Source organism: Acomys minous (assembly GCF_964271855.1).
Source record: "Acomys minous genome assembly, chromosome: 15".
NCBI lineage: Eukaryota > Metazoa > Chordata > Mammalia > Rodentia > Muridae > Acomys > Acomys minous.
In genome coordinates this window covers 24405372-24426443 of record NC_140497.1, presented here as the reverse complement: position 1 = coordinate 24426443, position 21072 = coordinate 24405372, and the positions used below count along the sequence as shown (strand labels likewise).

At 45.7% G+C, this 21072-nt stretch overlaps 1 protein-coding gene across 1 annotated transcript; it reads right to left on the bottom strand.

Annotated features, from left to right (window-relative positions):
* Positions 1–10141: 10141 nt before the first annotated feature.
* On the bottom strand, positions 10142–19155 carry MBOAT4 (membrane bound ghrelin O-acyltransferase MBOAT4). Its single transcript, XM_084760369.1, has 3 exons — positions 18842–19155; positions 13828–14052; positions 10142–11157 (listed from the first exon to the last, which is right to left on the bottom strand). The coding sequence occupies exons 1-3, from the start codon at positions 18958–18960 to the stop codon at positions 10194–10196; spliced, it is 1308 nt and encodes a 435-aa protein (XP_084616495.1). The 5' UTR covers positions 18961–19155; the 3' UTR covers positions 10142–10193.
* Positions 19156–21072: the final 1917 nt, after the last annotated feature.

The window sequence follows — 21072 nt, the reverse complement described above, 5'->3', positions numbered from 1 at the left end:
ATGGTAGCAGGTGCCCATCACCTCAGGACTTTAGAGGAATACATGGGGCTGCCTGGGACCCTGTCTAAAAGAATCATATAAAATAGGAATGTGCTAGAAAGCAAGCACACTAGCAGATGAGACCTGCAGAAGGGAAGTGAAACCATAGCAACAATACTGCGCAAGCCTCCGGGATCTGGAGTGGCGGTAAATGGGCTGGAACAGCGCCTTATTTACATTGAGTGCAACCAGACTCAGAAATTGCCGCTAAGAGCAGAGACTCAACCAGAACAGGTTCCTAGTCTGTGCTTTAGACTCCAGGGCACTTTGTGTTGGCTACAGCTGGTGAGAAGTTCAAGTTGCTATTTCTAGGGCTGGAGAGATGGCTCAGTGGTTAAAAACGCCTGTGGTTCCTCCAGAAGTCCCAAGTTCAATTCCCAGCACCCACATCAGGTAGCTCACAATTGCCTTTAAGTACGGCTCCAGGGGCAGCTGACGCCCTCTTCCGGCCTGTGCTATCACGCAGACATGTGGCATGTACTTAACACAGACACACTAAAAAAGAAAGAAATTATTTGGAGCCAGAGAGCTAGATCAGCAGTTAAAGACTCTGGCTGCTCTTCCAGAGGTCCTGAGTTCAATTCCCAGCACCCACATGGTGGCTCACAACCATGTATAATGTGATCTGATGTCCTCTTCAGTTGTGCAGGGGTACATGCAGATAAAGCACTCATATACATAATAAGTAAATCTTTAAAAAAAAAAAATTCTAGCCAGGTGCAGTGGTGCACTCCTGTAATCCGAGCACTCGGGTAGACAGAGGCAGGTGGATCTACAGCGGGGGTCCAGGACAGCCAAGAGAAACCCTGTCTCAAAAAAACAAGACCACTTCCTATTTCTTCCATACAAACTTGTGTTACCCTCTGGTGAAAATTAGGAACTCCTGTTCCAAGAACTATGTTGGGGGGTGACAAGTGCGGCTCTGTGTGTGGAGCACCTGCCTGCTTCTCTTACCCAACCCAGGTTAATTAAGTAAATCCTATTGAAAAGGGCAGCTAAAGTTGGGAGTGGTGGCTCTCGGGAGGCAGAGGCAGCCAGATCGATGTGAGTTCGAGGCCGGTCTGATCTACAAAGCGATTCCAGGATAGCCAAAGCTACACAGAGGGACCCTGTCTCAAAAAAAAAAAAAAAAGGGAGGCAGGGGAGCAGCTTGCTCTGGCTTTATTTTAACCGTCTGACAAGAATCCTAAGGAGATCATATACTTGCACTTTTTGTAATATTTTGCTTTTTCATTTGGTAATTAAGGACTATAGAGGAGACACCAGCAACCTGAGTTTAATCCCTGGGAACCCACACACGGGCAAGGAATGAACCAACTCCTGCGTGTGGTCCACTGACCTCCACACACCTGCTGTGGCACACCTTCACCCACACACACCTTCACACCCACAAAATTACAGGCCAGAGAGATGGCTCAGCAAATAAAGGCTGACAGCCTCAGTTCAATCCCCCAAAACCAACATGGTAGGAATGAACTGGGGGCTGGAGAGGTGGCTCAGAGGTTCAGAGCCCTTACTGTTCTTAAAGAAGACTTGGGTTCAGTTCCCAGCACCCATTTGATGGCTTATAACCATCCGTGTCATCTATAGAAACAGTTCCCGGCATCTTCTTGTCCCCGAGGGAACAGGCCTGCAAGCAGTGTACATACATAAATGCAGACAAAAATCATACTCTTAAATCTTAAAAAAAATAAATAAATAAGTTGCCAGGTGCAGTGGAGCATGCCTGTAATCCCAGCACTCAGGGAGGCAGAGGCAGGTGGAGCTCTGTAAATTCAAGGCTAACCTGATCTACATAGGGAGCCCAGGACAGCGCCAAGGCTACACAGAGAAACCCTGTCTTGAAAAAAAAACAAAAACAAACAAAAAAAATGTGAAGGGAGAGAACCAGTTTCCTCAAGCTGTCTTCTGATTTCTAAACACTCGCTGTACAAGTCGACAAGTATAACCCCCACATACACCAATAATAAACTTTTTAAAGAATTTCTCCTGTTTTTAAGTGGCCATAACCTGTATCTGAGGGAGAGATTATGTTTCTGGTACCTTAAAATTGACCCTTAGCACTCCTTAATTTAGTTGGTTTCGAAATTGCCAGTGTGTACTACGATTGGATGGGTGGAACACTGCTGGGGGGGAAACGGTCTAACCAACCGCTCCGTTTCAATTACATACCACCTGTACCGACCACGATGCCACACCGTACACGTGGCACCTCTCCCCTCCTGTGCAAGTGAAGTGCTTTGCAAACAGCGTGCAGCCTGCTGAAAGGGCTTTTCAAAATGTAGTCCTTGACGGTCCAGATGAAAGCCGTGGAACACCCTCAGAAGCCTGGAATTAAGCTTCCTACACTTTGAGGTAGGAGCTGACCCCACCGACCTTCATTTCTGCCTCATTAAGTATCTCCTCGCTGTTTGTTTGTAACTGCAAAGTGTTTAGGCCTGAAAGGTTTAGGGTTCTTTTCCCCCCAGTTACATTTCTTTTACGTGTATGTATGTGTGTGAGGTCGCATGTGCTGTGAGGCCAGAAGACAACCCAGGAGCATTGGCTCTCTCCTTACACCACGAGGGTCCCAGGGATTGAACTCGGGTGTGTAACAGGCAGTCTCACTGGCTTGTTGGCTGTGATGTTTAATTGTTCTCGAGTATTATTTAATTGTATTTGCATGTATGTCACTTGATTGTGAGTGTCTGCAAAGGCCAAATAAAGGCATCAGGTCCCCTGGAGCTGGAGTTCTCCGGTGATATGAGAGAGGGGAATTGAACTGGGCCCTTTTCTTTTCTTTTCTTTTCTTTTCTTTGTTTTTTGAGACAGGGTTCCTCTGTGTAGCTCTGGCTGTCCTAGACTCACTTTGTAGACCAGGCTGGCTTCAAACTCACAGAGATCCACCTGCCTCTACCTCTTGAGTGCTGGGATTAGAAGTGTGTCCCACACGCCTGGTTCCTCCCCCCCCCCCCCCAGTTAATTCTGTTTTTCTTGTGTTTAGTCATAGTGCTAATGGGTAAGAGTTTAATTTCAGGTTAATGCCGTGAAGGAGATGCTTTGTTCCAGTTTAGAGCAGTAGAAACAGTCAAGTAGGATAAAATACAAAATAATAAACCCGAGTGCTTCCATGTGCTTGCTGTTGTTTTAAGATTTATTTATTTTTATTTTATGTGTATGACTGTTCTGCCTGCATGTATGTCTATATACCACATGTATGCAGCGCTCATGGGGGCCAGAAGAGGGTGCTAGATTCTCTGAGACTGCAGTTACAAATGGTTGTGAACCTCTATATGGGTGCTGGGAACTGAACCTGGGTCCTCTTCAAGAGCAGTTAAGTAGTTGTATTTGTTTGCTTTCTCTCTCTCTCTCTCTCTCTCTCTCTCTCTCTCTCTCTCTCTCTCTCTCTCTCTCTCTCTCCCAGTTTTTCGAGACAAGGTTTCTCTGTTTAGCCTTGGCTGTCCCAGACTCATTTTGTAGACCAGGCTGGCCTCAGAACTCACAGCAATCCACCTGCTTCTGCCTCCCAAGTGCTGGGATTAAAGGCGTGTGCCACCATACCTGGCTGTTTGTTTACTTTTTAGACAGGGTCTCCGTCTGTAGCCCTGGCTGTCCTGGAACTTTCTATGTAGACTCTCCCTCACAAGTGCTGGAATTAATGGTGTGCACCACTCATGCTAGCCAGGCTTGCAGTAAGTACTCTTAACCACAGAGCCCTCTCTCCAGCCCACCCCGTGACTGTTCAGAACATTTCTATTTAGTAATTGAGTGACAGTGTGCTTAGCATTGAATAAGGAAGCATGTTTCTCTTGGCAGATGACCGCTGCATAATCTCACATCAGTGCAGCTATAGCATAACAACAGGCATAGCTTTGTGAACTGCCCCCCGAAAGAGAACAGCTACACCCCCGCCCCCAAAGCTAGGTTTAACAGTTGAAACCGCTTCCTGGGACTAAATTTTAAAAAGTAAACTGGCTTTTGTCGCGGTCTGAATCATCTACAAGCCACAGCTCCAAGAGGCTCAGGTCAGTGGAGCATTGGCTGTGTACACATGGACCTGGGTAGACAGCCAGCATCCACATAAAGAAAGCCAGGTGAGCCTGTGAGAGCTTCTTGCCCAAGTGCAGGCAGATCTCTGGCCCTCACTGGCTAGCCTAGTCAAGACTGAGTCCCGGGTTCATCATGACCCTCCTGTCTCAAAAAATAAGCTAGAGAGCGATGGAGGAAGAAACTGATGTAGACCTAAGGCCTCTATGTGAGCGAACACCCACACACAAACATGCGCTCACAGACGTGTGTATACAGCAGGCACACATACAAAGCATCTTTACCAGGATAGCAGTGAAAACTGAGGACACTGGTCTTCCATTAGGAGAGGATATAATATTGAGCCGTGCATACTATTAAGCCTGGCATTTGGCACCAGGATAATGGTATAATAATGGGAGAGTGATTCTTCTCAAGAATATTGCTTAGAACAGTAATTTCAAAGTAGTCTCTCTCTCTTTTTTTTTTAAGCATGATGTTGTTAATGCCTACAATTCCAGGGTGGGGAAGACTTCAGCAGGAAGATTGCAAATCTGAGGATAGTCTGGGCTACGTAGACCCTCAAGGAAAACAATTAAGCAAACACATACATAAATTAGAGCACCTAGTCTCCCATTTACCTGACCATCTAATGAGATAACACATCCCAAAATAGGACAAAGGATGCCAGCTCCTGTCTATGTAAAGAGAGAAATGTGGAGACTCAGAAAAGAGAGGATTTGAGGTAAATAGAGGTGGTGGCAGGGCAGTGCCCAGTTCCAGACTGCTACCAGCACGCAGGCCTTGGAGCTGCTGGAGGTCTGCTGCGGCTTCTTCAGCTACGTGGGGCTCAGCAGTCAGCTGACACAGCAGCACAGGAGGCAAGGCTTCTTGCCTGGCTCCTGGCCTCTGCATCCTAGGTACTGTAGAGATGTGAGGGATGGTGAGGTATAGCCTGTGTCTAAGGAGGAACCAGACCTCCTGATATATTGGATAAACGTCAGAGGCAAATCAACGACCACTGTCTCCTGTCCCATTGCCCAGCTAAGGTGAGTAGCTGTGGAAAAAGTATGTGTGTGGGGTGTTAAAAAATGTAACTATTAAATATAATAACCACATGTCCAAATGTCATCTATTACCTATAGATGCCATGGTCTGCCTTGCTGCAGACCTTCACCAGGCAGAAGAACACCCTGGAGTGGACTGACACTTTAACCTTTTAAGTATTTAAATTATTATTGTTGTTGTTGTTGTTGTTGTTGTTAATGTATATAAATGATGAGGGTGGTACAGTGAACCACAGCATATATGTGTAAGCCAAAGGACCACTCTGGGGAGTCAGTTCTCACTTTCGAACTTTAACTGAGTTCTGGCATCAAACTGCTTACCCTCCCCCTCCTCTTCTTCTCCTCCATCTCCTTCCTGCCTTTCTCTTCTTTTTGTTTGTTTGCCAAGTTGCATTTTAAATTTTTATTTACTGTTAGTGTGCGTGTACATGTGTATGTGCGTGTGTGTATGTGCGTGTGTGTATGTGCGTGAGCGCGCACGCTCATAATGAGAGAGGTGCACATTCCATAGTGTTCACATGGAGGTCAGAGGAGAATTATGTGGCAGTCGTCATTTCTTTCCTTTACATGGGTTCCCGGAATCGAACTCAGGTCATCAGGCTTGCAAGGTAAGCAACTCTTTATTGAGGCACCTTGCTGACCTGCCAGGGCATTTTAACTTTTACTGATCAACTTCTTTTAAAGTTTTTAGCAGTTCCTCAGAAACACTTCTCTAATTTCAGAAGTACTCAGAGGAAATATATAGGTGGAAATATATGTATGTTTATATACATATATTTATTTGCCACAAACCTTAATAACATCTTGAAGGATTCTTCACAAGCTGAATACACACATGTAGGCAGCCCCAGAAGCACCTCCATACAAAGTTCTCATTTTTTTTTTGTTTGTTTTTTGTTTTTTGAGACAGGGTTTCTCTGTGTTAGCCTTAGCTGTCCTGGACTCACTTTGTAGACCAGGCTGGCCTCGAACTCACAGCGATCTGCCCGCCTCTGCCTCCCGAGTGCTGGGATTAAAGGCGTGCGCCACCACGCCCGGCACGCGCCATCACTGTGATGGTCAGCCATAATTTACTTAATGTTGTTTAAAGTGCTATTAATTGTGAACTTTCCTAAAGTCATTTTTTTTTTGTAAACAACACTGCCACGATGATTAAATTTCTTGACACATAACGTGTTCCCCACTTTACACTCCCTCACTGAGTTAGCCAAAGGACAGTCATTATAATGACAAGTTTGTAGACTTCATGTCACCCATAATGCATTGGTGCCACATTAGGAAAGAAATAAAAGCACTTCCCCTTTGGTCATCTCACCAAAAATGAGTCCAGATTTTGGATGCTCTGCTCCATGCTCTGTATCGTCTGTCCTCTGTCTGTCTGTCTGTCCATGAGTCCGTATTTGTGTATCCATCTCATTTGCCTGTGTCTGTTGTGTATCTATGTGTCTGTCCCTAACAAAGGGCTTTGCCCAAGGGAAAGGAATGGGACAATTTACAGAAACGTTTAACAGAGTTTTATGAGGGAGTAAGTCACTGGTTCCAACCGTTCCCAACTGACCCAGACAACAGACATTGTTTACCACCCAGTAAGCGGATCCCTCCAGCCTTTATGGTAGATTTTAGGATGTTGCTTTCAATTTCTGTATTTGCTGATGAGGTGGTTTGATGGAGAGAAAGCTCAGAGGTTAAGGGCACTGACTGCTCTTCTGAAGGTCGTGAGTTCAATTCCCAGCAACCACATGATGGCTCTGTAAAGACCAGACAAACTCCATTTGAAACAGAAACTCCATTTTGTGTTAAACCTGGCCAAGGGCTGAACCTCAATTCCAGGAAAACCACAAACTAGTCTAAACAGAAAAATATTTCCTAGCAACACAATCAGCTCGTCTTGGGAAAGTCTAAATATACTCTCTGCTGGTCAAGCTGACCAGCAGGTAGTCTGGCACATCGTAACAACCAATTAGTAGAAACCAGGCCAAAGTTCCTAATGCCCCCATAACTGCTTCCATCAATCTTTTCTATAGACCAACTTGCCCCTACACCTATTACCCAACCACAAAACACCAAGGCTTGTAACTCCTTGCTTGCAGCTTTTCTGCCCAAATGTCATCCAGTCATATACTATAAAAACCCATTTCTTGGTCTAAAACCTATAAAAACCCCTCTCAATTGAGACTCATGGCCACTTCCCTGCATCTGCTGTGTCAGTACATAGGAGGCGTGGCCCAGGCTGGAACCTGCAATAAAGACTTCCTTGCCATTGCATTTGGACTCAGCTCTTGGGTGGTCTGTTCAGGGAGTCTCTTGCAATTTGGGCATAACCACTCACAACTATCTATAATGTGATCTAATGCCATCTTCTGGCCTGCATGTGTACATGCAGGCAGAGCACTGTATACATAATAATAAATAAATAAATCTTTTATAAAAGAAAATATTCTCCATAGGCCGATAGGGAGTGGCACTATTAGGAGGTGTGACCTTGTTGGAGGAAATGTGGCCAAAATTGTAGGGGTAGACTTTGAGATTTAAGAAGCTCAAGCCATGCCCAATGTCACATTCTCTTCCTGCTCCCCACAGATTCAGATGTAGAACTTTTTTTTAAATTAAGGAATGAATTTTTAAAAGATTCATTTATTACATATACAATGTTCTGCTTGCATGTATGCCCTCTCGCCAGAAGAGGGCACTAGACCTCATTATATATGGTTATACACCACCATGTGGTTACTGAGAATTGAACTCAGGACCTCTGGAAGAGCAAATAGCGCTCTTAACTGCAGAGCCATCTCTCCAGCCCCCCTGGATGTAGAACTCTTAGCTCCTTCTCCAGCACCCACTACATCTGCCTGCCTGCTGTCACGTTTCCCACCATGACAGTAATGAGCTAAAACTCTGAACCTGTAAGCCAGCCCAGTCAAATGTTTTCCTTTATAAGAGGTGCCATGGTTGTGGTGTCTCTTGACAGCGCAATAGAAACCCTAACTAAGCCAGCTGATTTCAGAAAATGATACACATGCATTATCTGGGTCAAGGGCATGGAAGGGTACCCAATGTTAGATTACAGGTCTTCATTAGCTTAGCTTGTAAAAGCTGTTTACATGGGAAGTCCAAGGCAAGCAAAGTTGGTTGATACATTGTTCTCTTAAAGGCAGGTTAAGCAATCAGCTTGAGAACACAGCAGGACAGCCGACTTTAGTCTTCAGTGACCTCAGCTGTGAGGTCCAGCAAAAGAGCTAGTCTCCTAGGGTTTAAGGGACATTTTCAGAATTTGCATGGCCACTTTTCAAGCTTATGGCTGGAGATGACTCTCTAGTTCATGGGACAGAAGAGCGTGATGACATGGTTGAGCTTTGTCGGTTTTTGCTTTGTGTCTGATATACTCTTTGTTTTCTAACTTGAGTCCGTCTGTTCGAGGCAGGGTCTCGCCATACAGTGCTGCTAGCCTCAGACTGGGGGTTTTCTTGCCTGGGGGTTCCTGAGTGCTGAGAGTCCTGTGCCACCTTACCTATTAGGTCGGGTTGAGTGTTTCCGAGAGGTGCATGGATTGGCGGCCTGGTCCCCAGTGTTGACAGACAGCAAAAGCCTTTAACAGATGGTCCCCATGGAGTCATGTTACCCAGAGTTGAAGGCAGTTTTCTTGTGACTTCTTAGTACTTGTCACAAGAGGATTGTTACAGAAAGTGCTATGGGTCCTGACAGCTTTCTGGTTTACGCACTGTGTGATTTGAGCCATTGTCCCTGCTTGTATTTCTGCTGTAACATGGCAGCATCTACCATCTGGGCCTCAACAGAAGCCAAACCAGGAACCTATAGGACCAACAAATCTTAGACTTTGAGGCTAAATAAACTTCCTTTTCATTCTAATTCTTTTTTAAAAATATGTATTTGTTGGGATTTGTTTGTTTGTTTGAGACAGGGTTTCTCTGTGTAGCCTTGGCTGTCCTGCTCTTGAGATGTAGACCAGGGTGGCTTTGAACTCACAAGCAATCTGGTGGCTCTGCCTCCCTGAGTGCTGGGATTAAAGGCATGCACCACCACACCCGGCTCCTCTTTTCCTTCTTAAGTTGGCCTGTCTCTAACTGTTGGTTTTCCGAGACAGGGTCTCTCTGTGTAACAGCCCCGGTCTGTCCTGGACTTGCTTTGTAGACCAGGCTGGCCTCGAACTCACAGAGATCCACCTGCCTCTGCCTCTGGAGTGCTGGGATTGAAGGCTGCACCACCACACCCAGCTCAGTGTAGGAGTCTTCACCAGTATTCTACTGCTCTGAAGAGACACCATAACCACAGAAACTCGTATAAAGGGAAGCATTTGACTGGGGCTAGCGTACAGTTTCAGAGGTTCAGTCCATTCTCGTCACGGCAGGAAGCATGGCAGCGTGCAGGCGGACAGACATGGTGCTGGAGACGCTGAGAGTCCTACTTCCAGATCAGCAGGCAGCAGGGAAAGAGAAAAGACGCTAGACCTGGACTGGGCTTTGAAAGCTCAAACACCACCACCACTACCCCAATGCCCCGCCCCCCTCTCCTCCCCTCCCCCAGACACATTTCATCAAGACCATATCTCCCAGTCCTTTCGAATAGAGCCACTCCCTAAGCATTTAAATATATGAGCCCATGGGGCCCCTTCTTATTCAAACCCCAATAGGAGAACACATTTCGGTGGCCAGCCATAAGGCTTATTCATCCAGTGCTTGAGAACTTTTATTATGAAAATGGTTAACTAAAAAAAGAAAAAAAAAAAGAAAGAAAGAAAGAAAGAAAGAAAATGGTTAACTAAAAAAAGAAAAAAGAAAGAAAGAAAGAAAGAAAGTGGTTAACTATGTCAACCATCAACACATCCTCTGTCCTTTTTTTTTTTTTTTTTTTTTTTTTTTTTTTGGTTTTTCGAGACAGGGTCTCTCTGTGTAGCCTTGGCTGTCCTAGACTCACTTTGTAGACCAGGCTGGCCTCGAACTCACAGCAATCTGCCTGCCTCTGCCTCCCATGTGCTGGGATTAAAGGCGTGCGCCACCACCGCCCGGCTGTCCTTTTCTAAGCTCGGTTTCATGGCTGGATGAGATGAAAGGCAGGGGGAAGATTTCAGTGACGCTTGTGTTTCTTCTTCACTAATAGAAAAAGCAAAGCACAGTACACCGTAGGGAAGATACTGTTGTAGGACCAGCACAGCCTGCGGAGAGAGGAAAGGCTCCGGCCCTCCACCGCCAGCATGACGTAGGCAATGATGAGCTGGGTATGGGCCCAAGTGAAGGCTCTATAAAGCAGGTGCAGGGGCCAGGATCTGATCCACGCATTGGCAAAGGTGTGAATCAGATAATCGGCTTCCACCATTACAGACCAGCACAGGAAGCCAAACACTTGCCCTGGGTGGAGCCCGTGCCACCAGGCAGAGAAGGCAAAAGTCTGCAGCACGGGCCAGCGCCAGCTGTTTTGGAAGACGAGCCGCCTGAGCCACCTGGCTGTACTTCGGTTCCACTGCCTAGCGAACAGGGAGATCCTGTGGGTAGTTTCCAGTGTCCAGATGTCCACGTCAGAGACGTAGCCCTCTTCCCCAGACCTCTGGCCAGCCTCTGACCCGAAGCCCGCCGCGTGGAGGAGAGAGTCGTCCAGGATCCAGTGAGAGTAGTAGGTGAGTTTAAAGAGCCCCGCTGTGGACCACATGAAGTAGATGCACCCGAGCTGCTGGCAATCATCCAGTCCGGCTCCTGCAGCCACCATCCTCCTCAGCGCCACCTTGAGGGACTCCAGCCCAAGAATCTGCAGACCCCTCCAGGTCAGAGCCCGCAAGGGGATACCGGGATCCAAGGAGTTTGATCTTTGAACACAAGCCTGAAATCTCTGAAAGGAACACAGAGAGCCTCCCAAGAGTGCAGGGAAAAAGAGCAGGTAGCTGAAATAAGGTAGAGCCTCACACAGGTGCTCAGACAAAGAACTCCTGTTCCTGATGCCCCCCGAGGCTGCCTCCACTTTGCCTTCACAAATGTCCAGGGAGAGGGATGTGACTCTCTGCGTCAGGAGCATGAGGGAAGAAAGAGTGATGTAGAATCTGAAAGAGATTTTTAAAATTATATATACATATATATATTATACACACATATATACATACATACAATATATACACATATATACATACATATATGTATATGTGTGTATATATGTATATATATATATGTCACCACACTGTATTTATTCTTTTATTCCTATTCCAATTGCCCACAGATCTCGTAGCAAATTGCACTCCACAAAGACTCTTAGAATCCAGAATCACGCATTATTCCAAGGCAAAAACACTAATCATGCGGGGGTGGGGGGAGTTGGGAGCGGTGGCACATGCCTTTAGTCCTAGCACTAGAGAAGCAAAGGCAGGCAGATCTCTGAGTTCAAACCCAGCCTGGTCTACAGAGAGAGTTCCAGGACAGCCTGGGCTACACAGAGAAACCCCTGTTATATATATATATATATAAAATTAAAATCTTCCTTTTAAAAAGGAATGGCTTATAGATATTAGGATCAGAGCCAATATGGTTATGCACACCTATAATTACCACACTCAAGAGGCTGAAGCAAGAGGATAGTCAATTGGCAGCTTGTACTATAGAGTAGGTTCTAGATCATTCCATATGTAAGAAAATCAATAAAAAGAAATTTAAGACTGGAGAGACATGGAAGAAATTTGATAGAAAATAAGCAAGCATTGGTAGTGAAAAGATGAGTATAGGAAGCTGAGGTTTTTAAATGTAAGCCCGGCCCTGACTGTGATATTTTGGTGCCTGGAAATGTGCGCTGAAAATGCAGCAGGGTGAGTGTTGGTTAGCTCATGACTAGTGAGCAGTTGAGGTTTGCTTCTCACCAGTCTCCTGAACGCTCAGCTCAACACCCTCAGAGATCCTGCAATGAGATGGCTGAGGACAGCCAGAGAAAACAAGAATGACGCAGTGCATAATCAAGAAACCAGCGTTGTCCCCAGCCATGGCTATGTCTGACTCTGACTTAAGGACGGAAGATCCTCTTGCCTGACTTAGTCCGAGAGCCGGGTCAAATGCCACATTCCCTTCTATTGCATGCTGTGTGTCCCCCCCAATTCATATCCTGAAGTTCCAACCCCTGGATACTCAAAAGTGTGAGCGGATTTGGAGACAGGGTCTCTAAAGAAGCAATTAAAGTGACGTCGTATGACCAGACAGTCATCCAACATGACTAACGAGATCACACACACACACGGATGACCACGTGACAACTCAGGAGAAGGCAGCCATCTATAAACCAAGGTGAGAAGCCTCCGATGCAGCCACCGTGACCTCTCTATCTCCAGCCCCTAAGCTGTGGAGAGGCACACTTCTGTTGTGAATATCACCCAGCCAGTGGGCTCGGGCACGGCAGCTCTGGCTAACTAGTGCATGCTGTCATTTCACATCTGCCCAGCCTTCCTCCCATCCATGCAGAGCCTGTTCAGCTTGCTCTTCTGGCCTCTGTCCTGGCTTCCTACTGCATTCGTCATGTCCAGGACAGTAATCCTGCCCGCTTACTATCTACTCTTTCCCAGAGAGGCAAGCCTTAAGTCAGTCTATATGCCCCGCCCCAACCCCTCCCCGTGCACCTGCGTGCATGTGTGGAGGCGGAAGGAGAACATGCAATGCATGTCTTCCTCAATCACTGCTTGATTATTCCCTTGGTCCAGTCTCTCACTGAACCTGGAGCCAGGTTGGCAGTCAGCAAGCCTCAGTCACGGCCCCTTCCCCAACACATACACAGAGCTGGGGTTACGGCTCTTTTTTTTTCCCCCCTATGGCTTCTTGAGACTTGAACTCAGATTTGCACAGCAAGCATTCTTCTTGCCCACTGAACCATCTTTTCAGCCTGCAAAGCTGAAGTCTTTGGTGAACATTGTTTTTGTTTTTTTGTTTTGTTTTTGTTTGTTTGTTTGTTTGTTTGTTTTTGAGACAGAGTCTTATATTTCCCAAGCTGGTCTTCAGTTTGCTATGTACTCGAGGCAACTTTCAACTCGTGATTTTCCTGCCTCTACCTCCTTGTATAGGGATTACAGGCAGGTGTTATCATGTCTGGTTCATCATAATAATTTTTAAAAGGATTCTAGGTGCAGTGGGAGTGGCAAATCCAGCAGGCTAATAGCAGGTTAGAATCAGACATGTGATCCACCCAGTGCAGTCATGAGTGACACAGACCTGTGCCAGCTGACAGCCACGCTGAGTCAGGGACAGTAGGTCTCAGAAGCACAGAAACATATTTCTTAATTTTGTGAGTCCTACTGATTTAGGACACTTGTCTCTACCCTGTAATTAGCCCTTGGTTTTTGTTCTTTCTTGCTTTCTAGATTGGGGTGGTTATCCTTCTCGGGGGTGGAGGAAGTGATGAACCAGCTGAGCCTGAATAAAGACAACACACAGCTGCACCCAGCCAGGCTCTCTGTGGTTTGGCTGTGCCAAAGCTGCCAAGGCTGAGATGAGCAAACCGTCCTCACCGCCAGCACAGTGACAGTTACGGCGAGTGCCAGATACCGAGTTATATAGGCAGCAGCACGTGACGCATTTGCATCGATTATCTCTAACACCACAGCCTGTCAAGAAAGCTCTTGCCAGCTCCTTATACCTTTTCTAGGAAAAGAAGCTGCGCCTTGGGGGATAGCTAATAGCTTAAGCACATGCCTCGCAGAGGATTAGGATCAGCTCAGCACAATCAACTTGGCAGGGGCCTTTACCTGAAGGGTGGAGGCTCTTGCAGGTAGTATTCGGTATAGTGAAGACCCAGGTGGCATAGGGTCTGCCAGCCCATCTGAAAGATGAAAATCAGCCTGTGGACTTCCGGTGGACTGAGTGTGGAGATCAGAGCCACAGAGCAGAAAGCAGGGACAAAAATGAGCACAGCGTAGGGACCCATGGCAGCCAAAGCCAGGATAGCTCCTCCAGTCAGAAGAAAGAGGTACCTGAAAGAAAAGGGACAACAAGGTGACATTTAGGACAGGGTGGTAACAAATTTCATCATCATCATTTCCAGGAATCTAATACAAAATGTAAAGGAGCTGTGTTGTCGCCACAGTGAATCTTCCGTTCTGAAGGAGCTGGGCCCAGGTCCCGTGTAAACTACTACCTCAGGAGACAAACCCTGCTTCCTCCCTCGGTGACCCTGGTGGCTCTTGCATGGCCATCATACAAGTGGCTATAACCACTAAGAGCCTGTGGTGGTTTGAGTGTGAGAATGGTCCTCATAGGCTCATATGTTTGAATGCTTGGTCCACAGTTAGTGGAACTGTTTCAGAAGGGTTAGGAGGCGTGGCCTCGTTGGTGGAGGTATGGGTTTCAAGGTTTCAACAGCCCGTGCCAGGACCAGTGTCCCCACCCTCCCCCTCCCCCACTTCCCTCACTCTTGCTCGGTCTCTCTTTTCCTGCAGATCAGGATGTAAGCTCTCAGCCCATGCTTGCTTGCTACCATGCTTTTTCATGATGATAATCAACTAACCCCCTGAAACTGAAGTAGCCTCCAGTTAGATGCATATATATATAGATGTGTATATATATATACACATACATACATACATACATACATACATACATACACACACACACACACATACGCCCCAGTCATTATATATATATATATTTCTCCTCCCCAGCACAGGACTGGTCTCTTCCCTTTCTTCCTTCTGTTGTCACCTTCCTTTTGCCGCTGCCTGACAGTCTTTCTTCTCCATCTTATGTAGTCATGGCTTCCTTTCTCACTGTGTAGTCCAAGGCACCATAAATTATATCAGTGATCTTCCCACTGACAAAATGAGATCTGATACAAATAAAAGATGACTTGCTGGCCGTGGTTTCCCGTGTCTATAATCCCAGCACTCAAGAGACTGAGACAGGAGGATTACAAATTCTAGGGCCAGCCTGGGATTTATAGCAAGTTCCAGACTAGCCTTGGCCCATATAGTGAGACCATGTTTCAAAGACGGAAAGAAAAAAGAAAAGACGTCATCTGGTACGTGGTATGGCTTTATACATTTCCCCAGTTTTTCCCAGATTTCTTCCTTAGTATCACTGCCTTCCTAGGGTAAAGGACATCAGTGATCATTCATTGCCACTGAAGCAGTCACGTGAGCAGTGTGTGTCCTGTGACAGTTATCAGTCTCCTAGCCGCCAGAGAAGTAAAACACAGTTGTCTGCTTCAGCGTCGTGAGGCACCCACGTGGAAGCAGTCGTGCATGCCCCAGTCCTTGCTCAGAAGCCTCAGGGAAGAAGGTGTGAAAAGTCTGGGAGAATCCATATCATGTGGACCTGGTATTCTTCATGCAGTATGTGGAAGGTTTTTATTTCAGTTGTGCCAAATTAACAAAGCTGGAGGAAGGCAGCAGAATGTGTGTAAGATGGGCTCCACTGGGCACACTGAGGTGAGTGGACAAAGCTTGCATTTCTCTACAACTCAGAGCCCAGACACACTGTCACCACAGGGCACAGTGCCTGGCACATATTAGCAACAGCTACTTTCCTGTGAGACCAGCAGATGCCTCAGTGTGAGTGAGAGACTCTAGTACATAAAAGCCCAAGACCATTCATGGACATTTTTTTTTTTGAGCCTGTGCTTTGAATGGCTCATCCCACATCACCCCAGTTAACTTTGTGACTTAAGCTTTCATTTGCAGTGTGTGGTGGTGTGACTGACAATGACTCCCATAGGCTCATATATCTCAATCTTTGGTTCCCAGTTGGTGGAAGGTTTAGGAAGGAGTAAGAAGTGTGACCTGGTTGGAGGAGGGGTGTCACTCAGTCTCTTTGCCCGCACATCAGGGTGTGAGCTCTCAGCGACTGCTCCAGCCCCATGCCTGCCTGCGTGTCATCACACTCCCTCCATAATGGGCATGGACTAGCCCTCTGAAACTATAAGCAAATGCCCAGTTAATTGCCTCTTTTAAAAGTTGCCTTCCTCATGGTGCCTCTTCACAGCAGTAGAGCAGTAAGTAAAAACTATGTAAAAATAAAGTGCTGTGCAGCAAAAGTACATGCTAGGGATAACCCTCCTACCCAGCGCTAGCATCCAGCACCTTTAATCCCAGCACTTGGGAGGCAGAGGCAGGCAGATCACTGTGAGTTTGAGGCCAGCCTGGTCTACAAAGCTAGAACAGCCAAAGTCACACAGAGAAACCCTGTCTCGAAAATCCAAAAAAAAAAGCGGGGGGGGGGGGGAATCAACAGCAAATATCCACACATGTATACAATGGAGGGTATATAATTTATTGAGTACTTTTGCCTTCATCTCTAGGCTTCCTGCTAGTAGAGGGGCAGTACTGAGGAGGCTGAGACCATACAATCATGAGTTCAAGGCCAGCCTCAGATGTACGGTGAGACCCGATCTCAGAAACAAACACATAAATAAATGTGAGGGTTGAGGTGTGACTCGGGTAGAACCCTGAATGGCACATCCCGGGCTCTGAGTTCATCCCCACAGTGCACATAGCTGCAAGAGACAGGAGGCAGGACTTTTTTTCCCCCTTCAATTTTGCACTTTATAAGTAAGGACAGGATGCCTCCGAAAGCTTATTCATATCTACAAGGTCTCATCAAAAGAATTAAGACTCAGTCATCTTCACCCAATCTCTTTCACTTGTTATATGTAACACATGTGCATGATTATGTAATAACTCTTCTTTTGCTTTCTCAATACAAGAGACTTTGGAAATTAAAAAAAAAAAAAGACTCAGTCATCTTTAGGCTTGAGAAATGGCTCGGTGCTTAAGAGCACTTACTGCTCTTGTGAGGGTCCTTCATTCGATTCCAAACACCCACATCAGGTGGCTCACAATAATCTACAACTCCAGTTCCAGAGGATCTGATGCCCTTGTAACTTTCTTGCACATACACACAATAACTAAATATATATTTTTAAAACTCAACAGGTAAGGTGAGCAATGTCAGCCCTAGAATAAGTAAGTGCACAGGGTTAACCCTTACTTTTATGCTCACCTTGCATTGATGCTTCATAAATCTTCCTATATAGAAAAAACATCTTTATAACTGTAGCCGGGCAGTGGTGGCGCACACCTTTAGCCCCAGCACTCAGAAGCAGGAAGATCTCTGAGCTCCAGGACAGCCAGGACTACACAGAGAAACCCTGTCTTAAAAAACCAAACTAAACCAAACAAATAACTGGCCCCCATCTTCCCCTCCTGGAAACAAGAGTGAGGGCTCTCCCCCAGTGTCAACACAGGATGACATGTCCTGATTTAGTCAAGCCCGGTAATTGTAAATATTAGAGACAGCTGGATTTTACTTAAGATGACACACTAGGTGGATGGAAGAGGTGGTGCTTAGCAGTAGAGAGCATTTTCAGCATGTGGACACACACACACATACACACCAAAGAGAGAGAGAGAGAGAGAGAGAGAGAGAGAGAGAGAGAGAGCTCCACTACATAAAAATCTTAGTTTCCTAAATAAGTTAGGAGATGGCTTTGTGTTGTGGGATATTTGATCTGTTGTGAACCCCGAGATTGTGAACTGTAAAAACCGGTTTCTTGTTTGGCATGGTTCAGCCCTAACACACACCCTCTGCATACTCCAGAAGCCTGGGGCCTTCTTGGATTATCTCTAGAAAGAAAAAAAGCATTGTTTCTAGGAATGCCTTGCCTACAATCCCTTTTCAAACGGCCTTGCTTACTTCAATTAAAACATCTGCCATTTTTATTTTTTCCTAAATCTTTTAGAAATCACTTCTCCTATCAGATTAGCATCATAAACATGAGATCCAGCGTGAGCTGTATCTCTAATCCGTTCCTCTACTGGTGCTGACCTTTCCTTTAAAGGTCTAATCACTCTTTCTCATTCTGAATCAGCATTTTCAAAAGCCAAAGTTTCAATTGGTACTTTTCTGACGTCTGAATCTGATACCAATCTAATTATAGCTGAAGTCAATCTTTGCATAAACTGATGACTTTTTTAGAAGGTTTTTCTTCAAAACAGAATCTGCTTCTAATGTATTCACAAAGAAAAGGAATAATCCAGTTATCAGATCTTTACTGGCAATGATAGTAGACCAAATTGAGGTATAATCAAGATTTGTTTTGATTTATTTATCAACAAACACACAAAAAAGCAAAAGCTCAAAGCCATCCCTTAAAACTACTTACTTTGTTATAGACATAACATACAAGCAATGCTTTCTATAGAGTTTAATTTTATGGCAAGCAAAGTTCTATAAAACTAAGACAGCTGAAGACCAACCAGGATCTGTGGGCAGCACAGAGGTATACCTTTTGGAACTTCTGGCATCACCTCAACACCTACCCATTTCCCATTTGACGTGAACCTATCAATTTTTGAGCCAATGCAGACATGAGGTTAATTTCTGACTTGGTTTTACCTTAATCCAGCGGTTCGCAACCTGTGGGTCTGGACCCCCTTGGGGTTGTGGATCAGATAGATACCCTACATATCGGATATTTACATTATGAATCACAACAGTAGCAAGATTACAGTTATGCAGCAGCAACAAAATAATTTTATGGTTCAGGATCACCGCAACGTGAGGAACTGCACTAAAGGGTCGGCAGCATTAGGAAGGCTGAGAACCATTGCTGATCTAAAGATAATCAATTGTCAAGCAGTCAGCAAGGAGTGGCAGGGACAGTAAGGTCTCCACATGTGTAAGTCACAGATAGAGACCTTCTCATGTACAGACCACACTGTGATTTGTACTCCTCGATGGAAAAGCAGTATTAGCCATGCAACCTACCTGGCCTGGGTGGAAAAGGCATCCTTGATGCAGAGATAATTAAACAGAAGTGCAAAGGGGAAAGCAGCCCCTTGATAAAGTGATACGGGATGGAGGAAGAAGAGCCGAAGCCAACCCATTGTGAGCCTGGAACACACCGTCCTTCCTAGAATTCCAGTCCGGTGCCTTCCGTGGAAGAGAAGTCACGACCAGGCTCTCCCTGGCCTTTTTATGAGGTGTGCAAGGGCCTGCAGGGGCAGAGTGAAATGGAAGCACTGGAGATAAGCAATGTAAAGGTTGCCTTCCTGATAACGGGACGAAGCTATGGAAACCAAAGCACACTCTGCTGTTCTCTCACCTCACAATGTTTACTGAAAACCACTCTCAGAGATGGTACCTTGCAGGCAACATGGCATATTATTTGCCTTTCTGGCCATCATGCTGTCATATATTTTCTTCACTAAGTTAACAAAAAAAAAAATCTATTGTGGACAGAAAGGCCTAAATGAAAAAAAGGAAGGCAGATCCACAAGACAAAATACGAGAAGTTTCTTCTCAACTACCTCTTTTATGGTGATGTTTCTTCCATAGGAGCATCACCTCCCACATTATTTACCTATTTATCGATTAGTTTATTTTTCTTCCCTTTATAAGCAAAGTGAGAAATCTACGCAGGGCAGGAAAAGCTTTTCACTTACTGCATTATTGCCAGCACACAGAATAGGGATACAAACATACATCGTATTCAATAAGCATTTATTAAAGTTAAGGTTTGAAGGATGTGCAAGTATGGGAGGAAATATTTAAAGAGTCTTTTCCTTGGGGGGTGGGTACCGCAGTGGAGACTTCCCTTTTTTTGTCTGTTTGGTTGGTTGGTTGGTTGGTTGGTTTGTTTTTCGAGACAGGGTCTCTCTGTGCTAGCCTTGGCTGTCCTGGACTCACTTTGTAGACCAGGCTGGCCTCAAACTCACAGCGATCCGCCTGCCTCTGCCTCCCGAGTGCTGGGATTAAAGGCGTGCACCAGAGTGAGACGCCATCCCTCAGCTAGTGAAGTCCTGTTAGCTCAGGCCATTGCAAGGGTGTCCCTGCCCAGCAGGGGCTCAGTACATTTGGGGAGACATCAGGTACTGAAGAAAGTGCCGAAGAATGAAAAGCATTTGGAGCCTTGCTCCCACAGATCTCAGTTCTGGGGAGACAGTAAAATAAATAAATTTGTCTTAATGAGTGCTTATGAAGAAAAACAATACGAACATAAGGGTGATTTTATTACCTGATGCCATGTTCTGAGTGTCTGTGTTCCTCCTTGAAGTCTGACCCTCAAGGTGATGGTATTAAGGGGTGGGGCTTAGGGGACTATGTGAGGCATCATAGAACCTACAGTGCCCTGATGTCAAACTTGCCGCCTCCAGATGTATGGACAAGGACCTTCTATCACTTAGCTCCCACACAATGCCACATAAAGCGTGCCAGCGTCAGAGGGACAGCGCCTTTACCTGTGCGCAGCTGCGCCAGCAATTCACTACGCAAATGTCTTTTCATCTCTCATTTTCTGTGATTTAGTTTCCGTGATGTTTTTTGCTCACGTTTCTGTTTTGCTCAGTAATGTCTCAGGACTGTTGCTTATGCTTCGCCATTGAATTTACTGCAACACATTGGTTGGTTTGTTTTGTCTTTTTTTTTTTTTTAAGATTTATTTTCGAGTGTCTGTGTGGGTGTGCGCATGCGTGTATGTGTGACTTCTGGGGCTCGGGGTACCCATGGAGGCCAGAAGACTGCATCAGCTCCCCTGGAGCTGGAGTTACAGGCATTTTATGAGCCATCTGTCATGGATGCTGGGAAGTGAACTCGGAGCTCTTGACAAGCAGGAACCAGTCTTAACCGCTGTCCAGCACCTGTAACACATGCTTTGCTACACTCTTCAGCCATATGTCATGTACCTCCTCTTCTTCCTATGTCTTCTTTCTGTCATCCTTATCTCCTCCTCCTTCTACTTCTTAATTATAACTTTTCATAGCATTAATTATCCCTAAAATCTGTGGACCCTAATGGTATCTGCATTTTCCCTTTCCAACTACCTAACTCACTTCCTTCTTTCCTTTTTTATTTTTATTTATTTACCTTCCTCGTAAGGAATTTATGTGCATTGGTGTTTTGCCTGCATGTATGTGTATGTGACAATGTCAGATCTTGGAGTTACAGACAGTTGTGGGCTGCCATGTGGCTGTTGAGATTTGAACCTGGGTCCTCTGGGA

What these genes read in the sequence shown, in the direction of transcription:
- MBOAT4 (XM_084760369.1), bottom strand. Translation starts at nt 18,960, where the DNA reads ATGGGTTGGCTTCGGCTCTTCTTCCTCCATCCCGTATCACTTTATCAA. An exon ending in GCCTTTTCCACCCAGGCCAG is followed by an intron (nt 14,053 to 18,841) that starts GTAGGTTGCATG and finishes CTTTTCTTTCAG; the next exon opens with GTACCTCTTTCTTCTGACTG. An exon ending in CAAGAGCCTCCACCCTTCAG is followed by an intron (nt 11,158 to 13,827) that starts GTAAAGGCCCCT and finishes AATCTCTTTCAG; the next exon opens with ATTCTACATCACTCTTTCTT.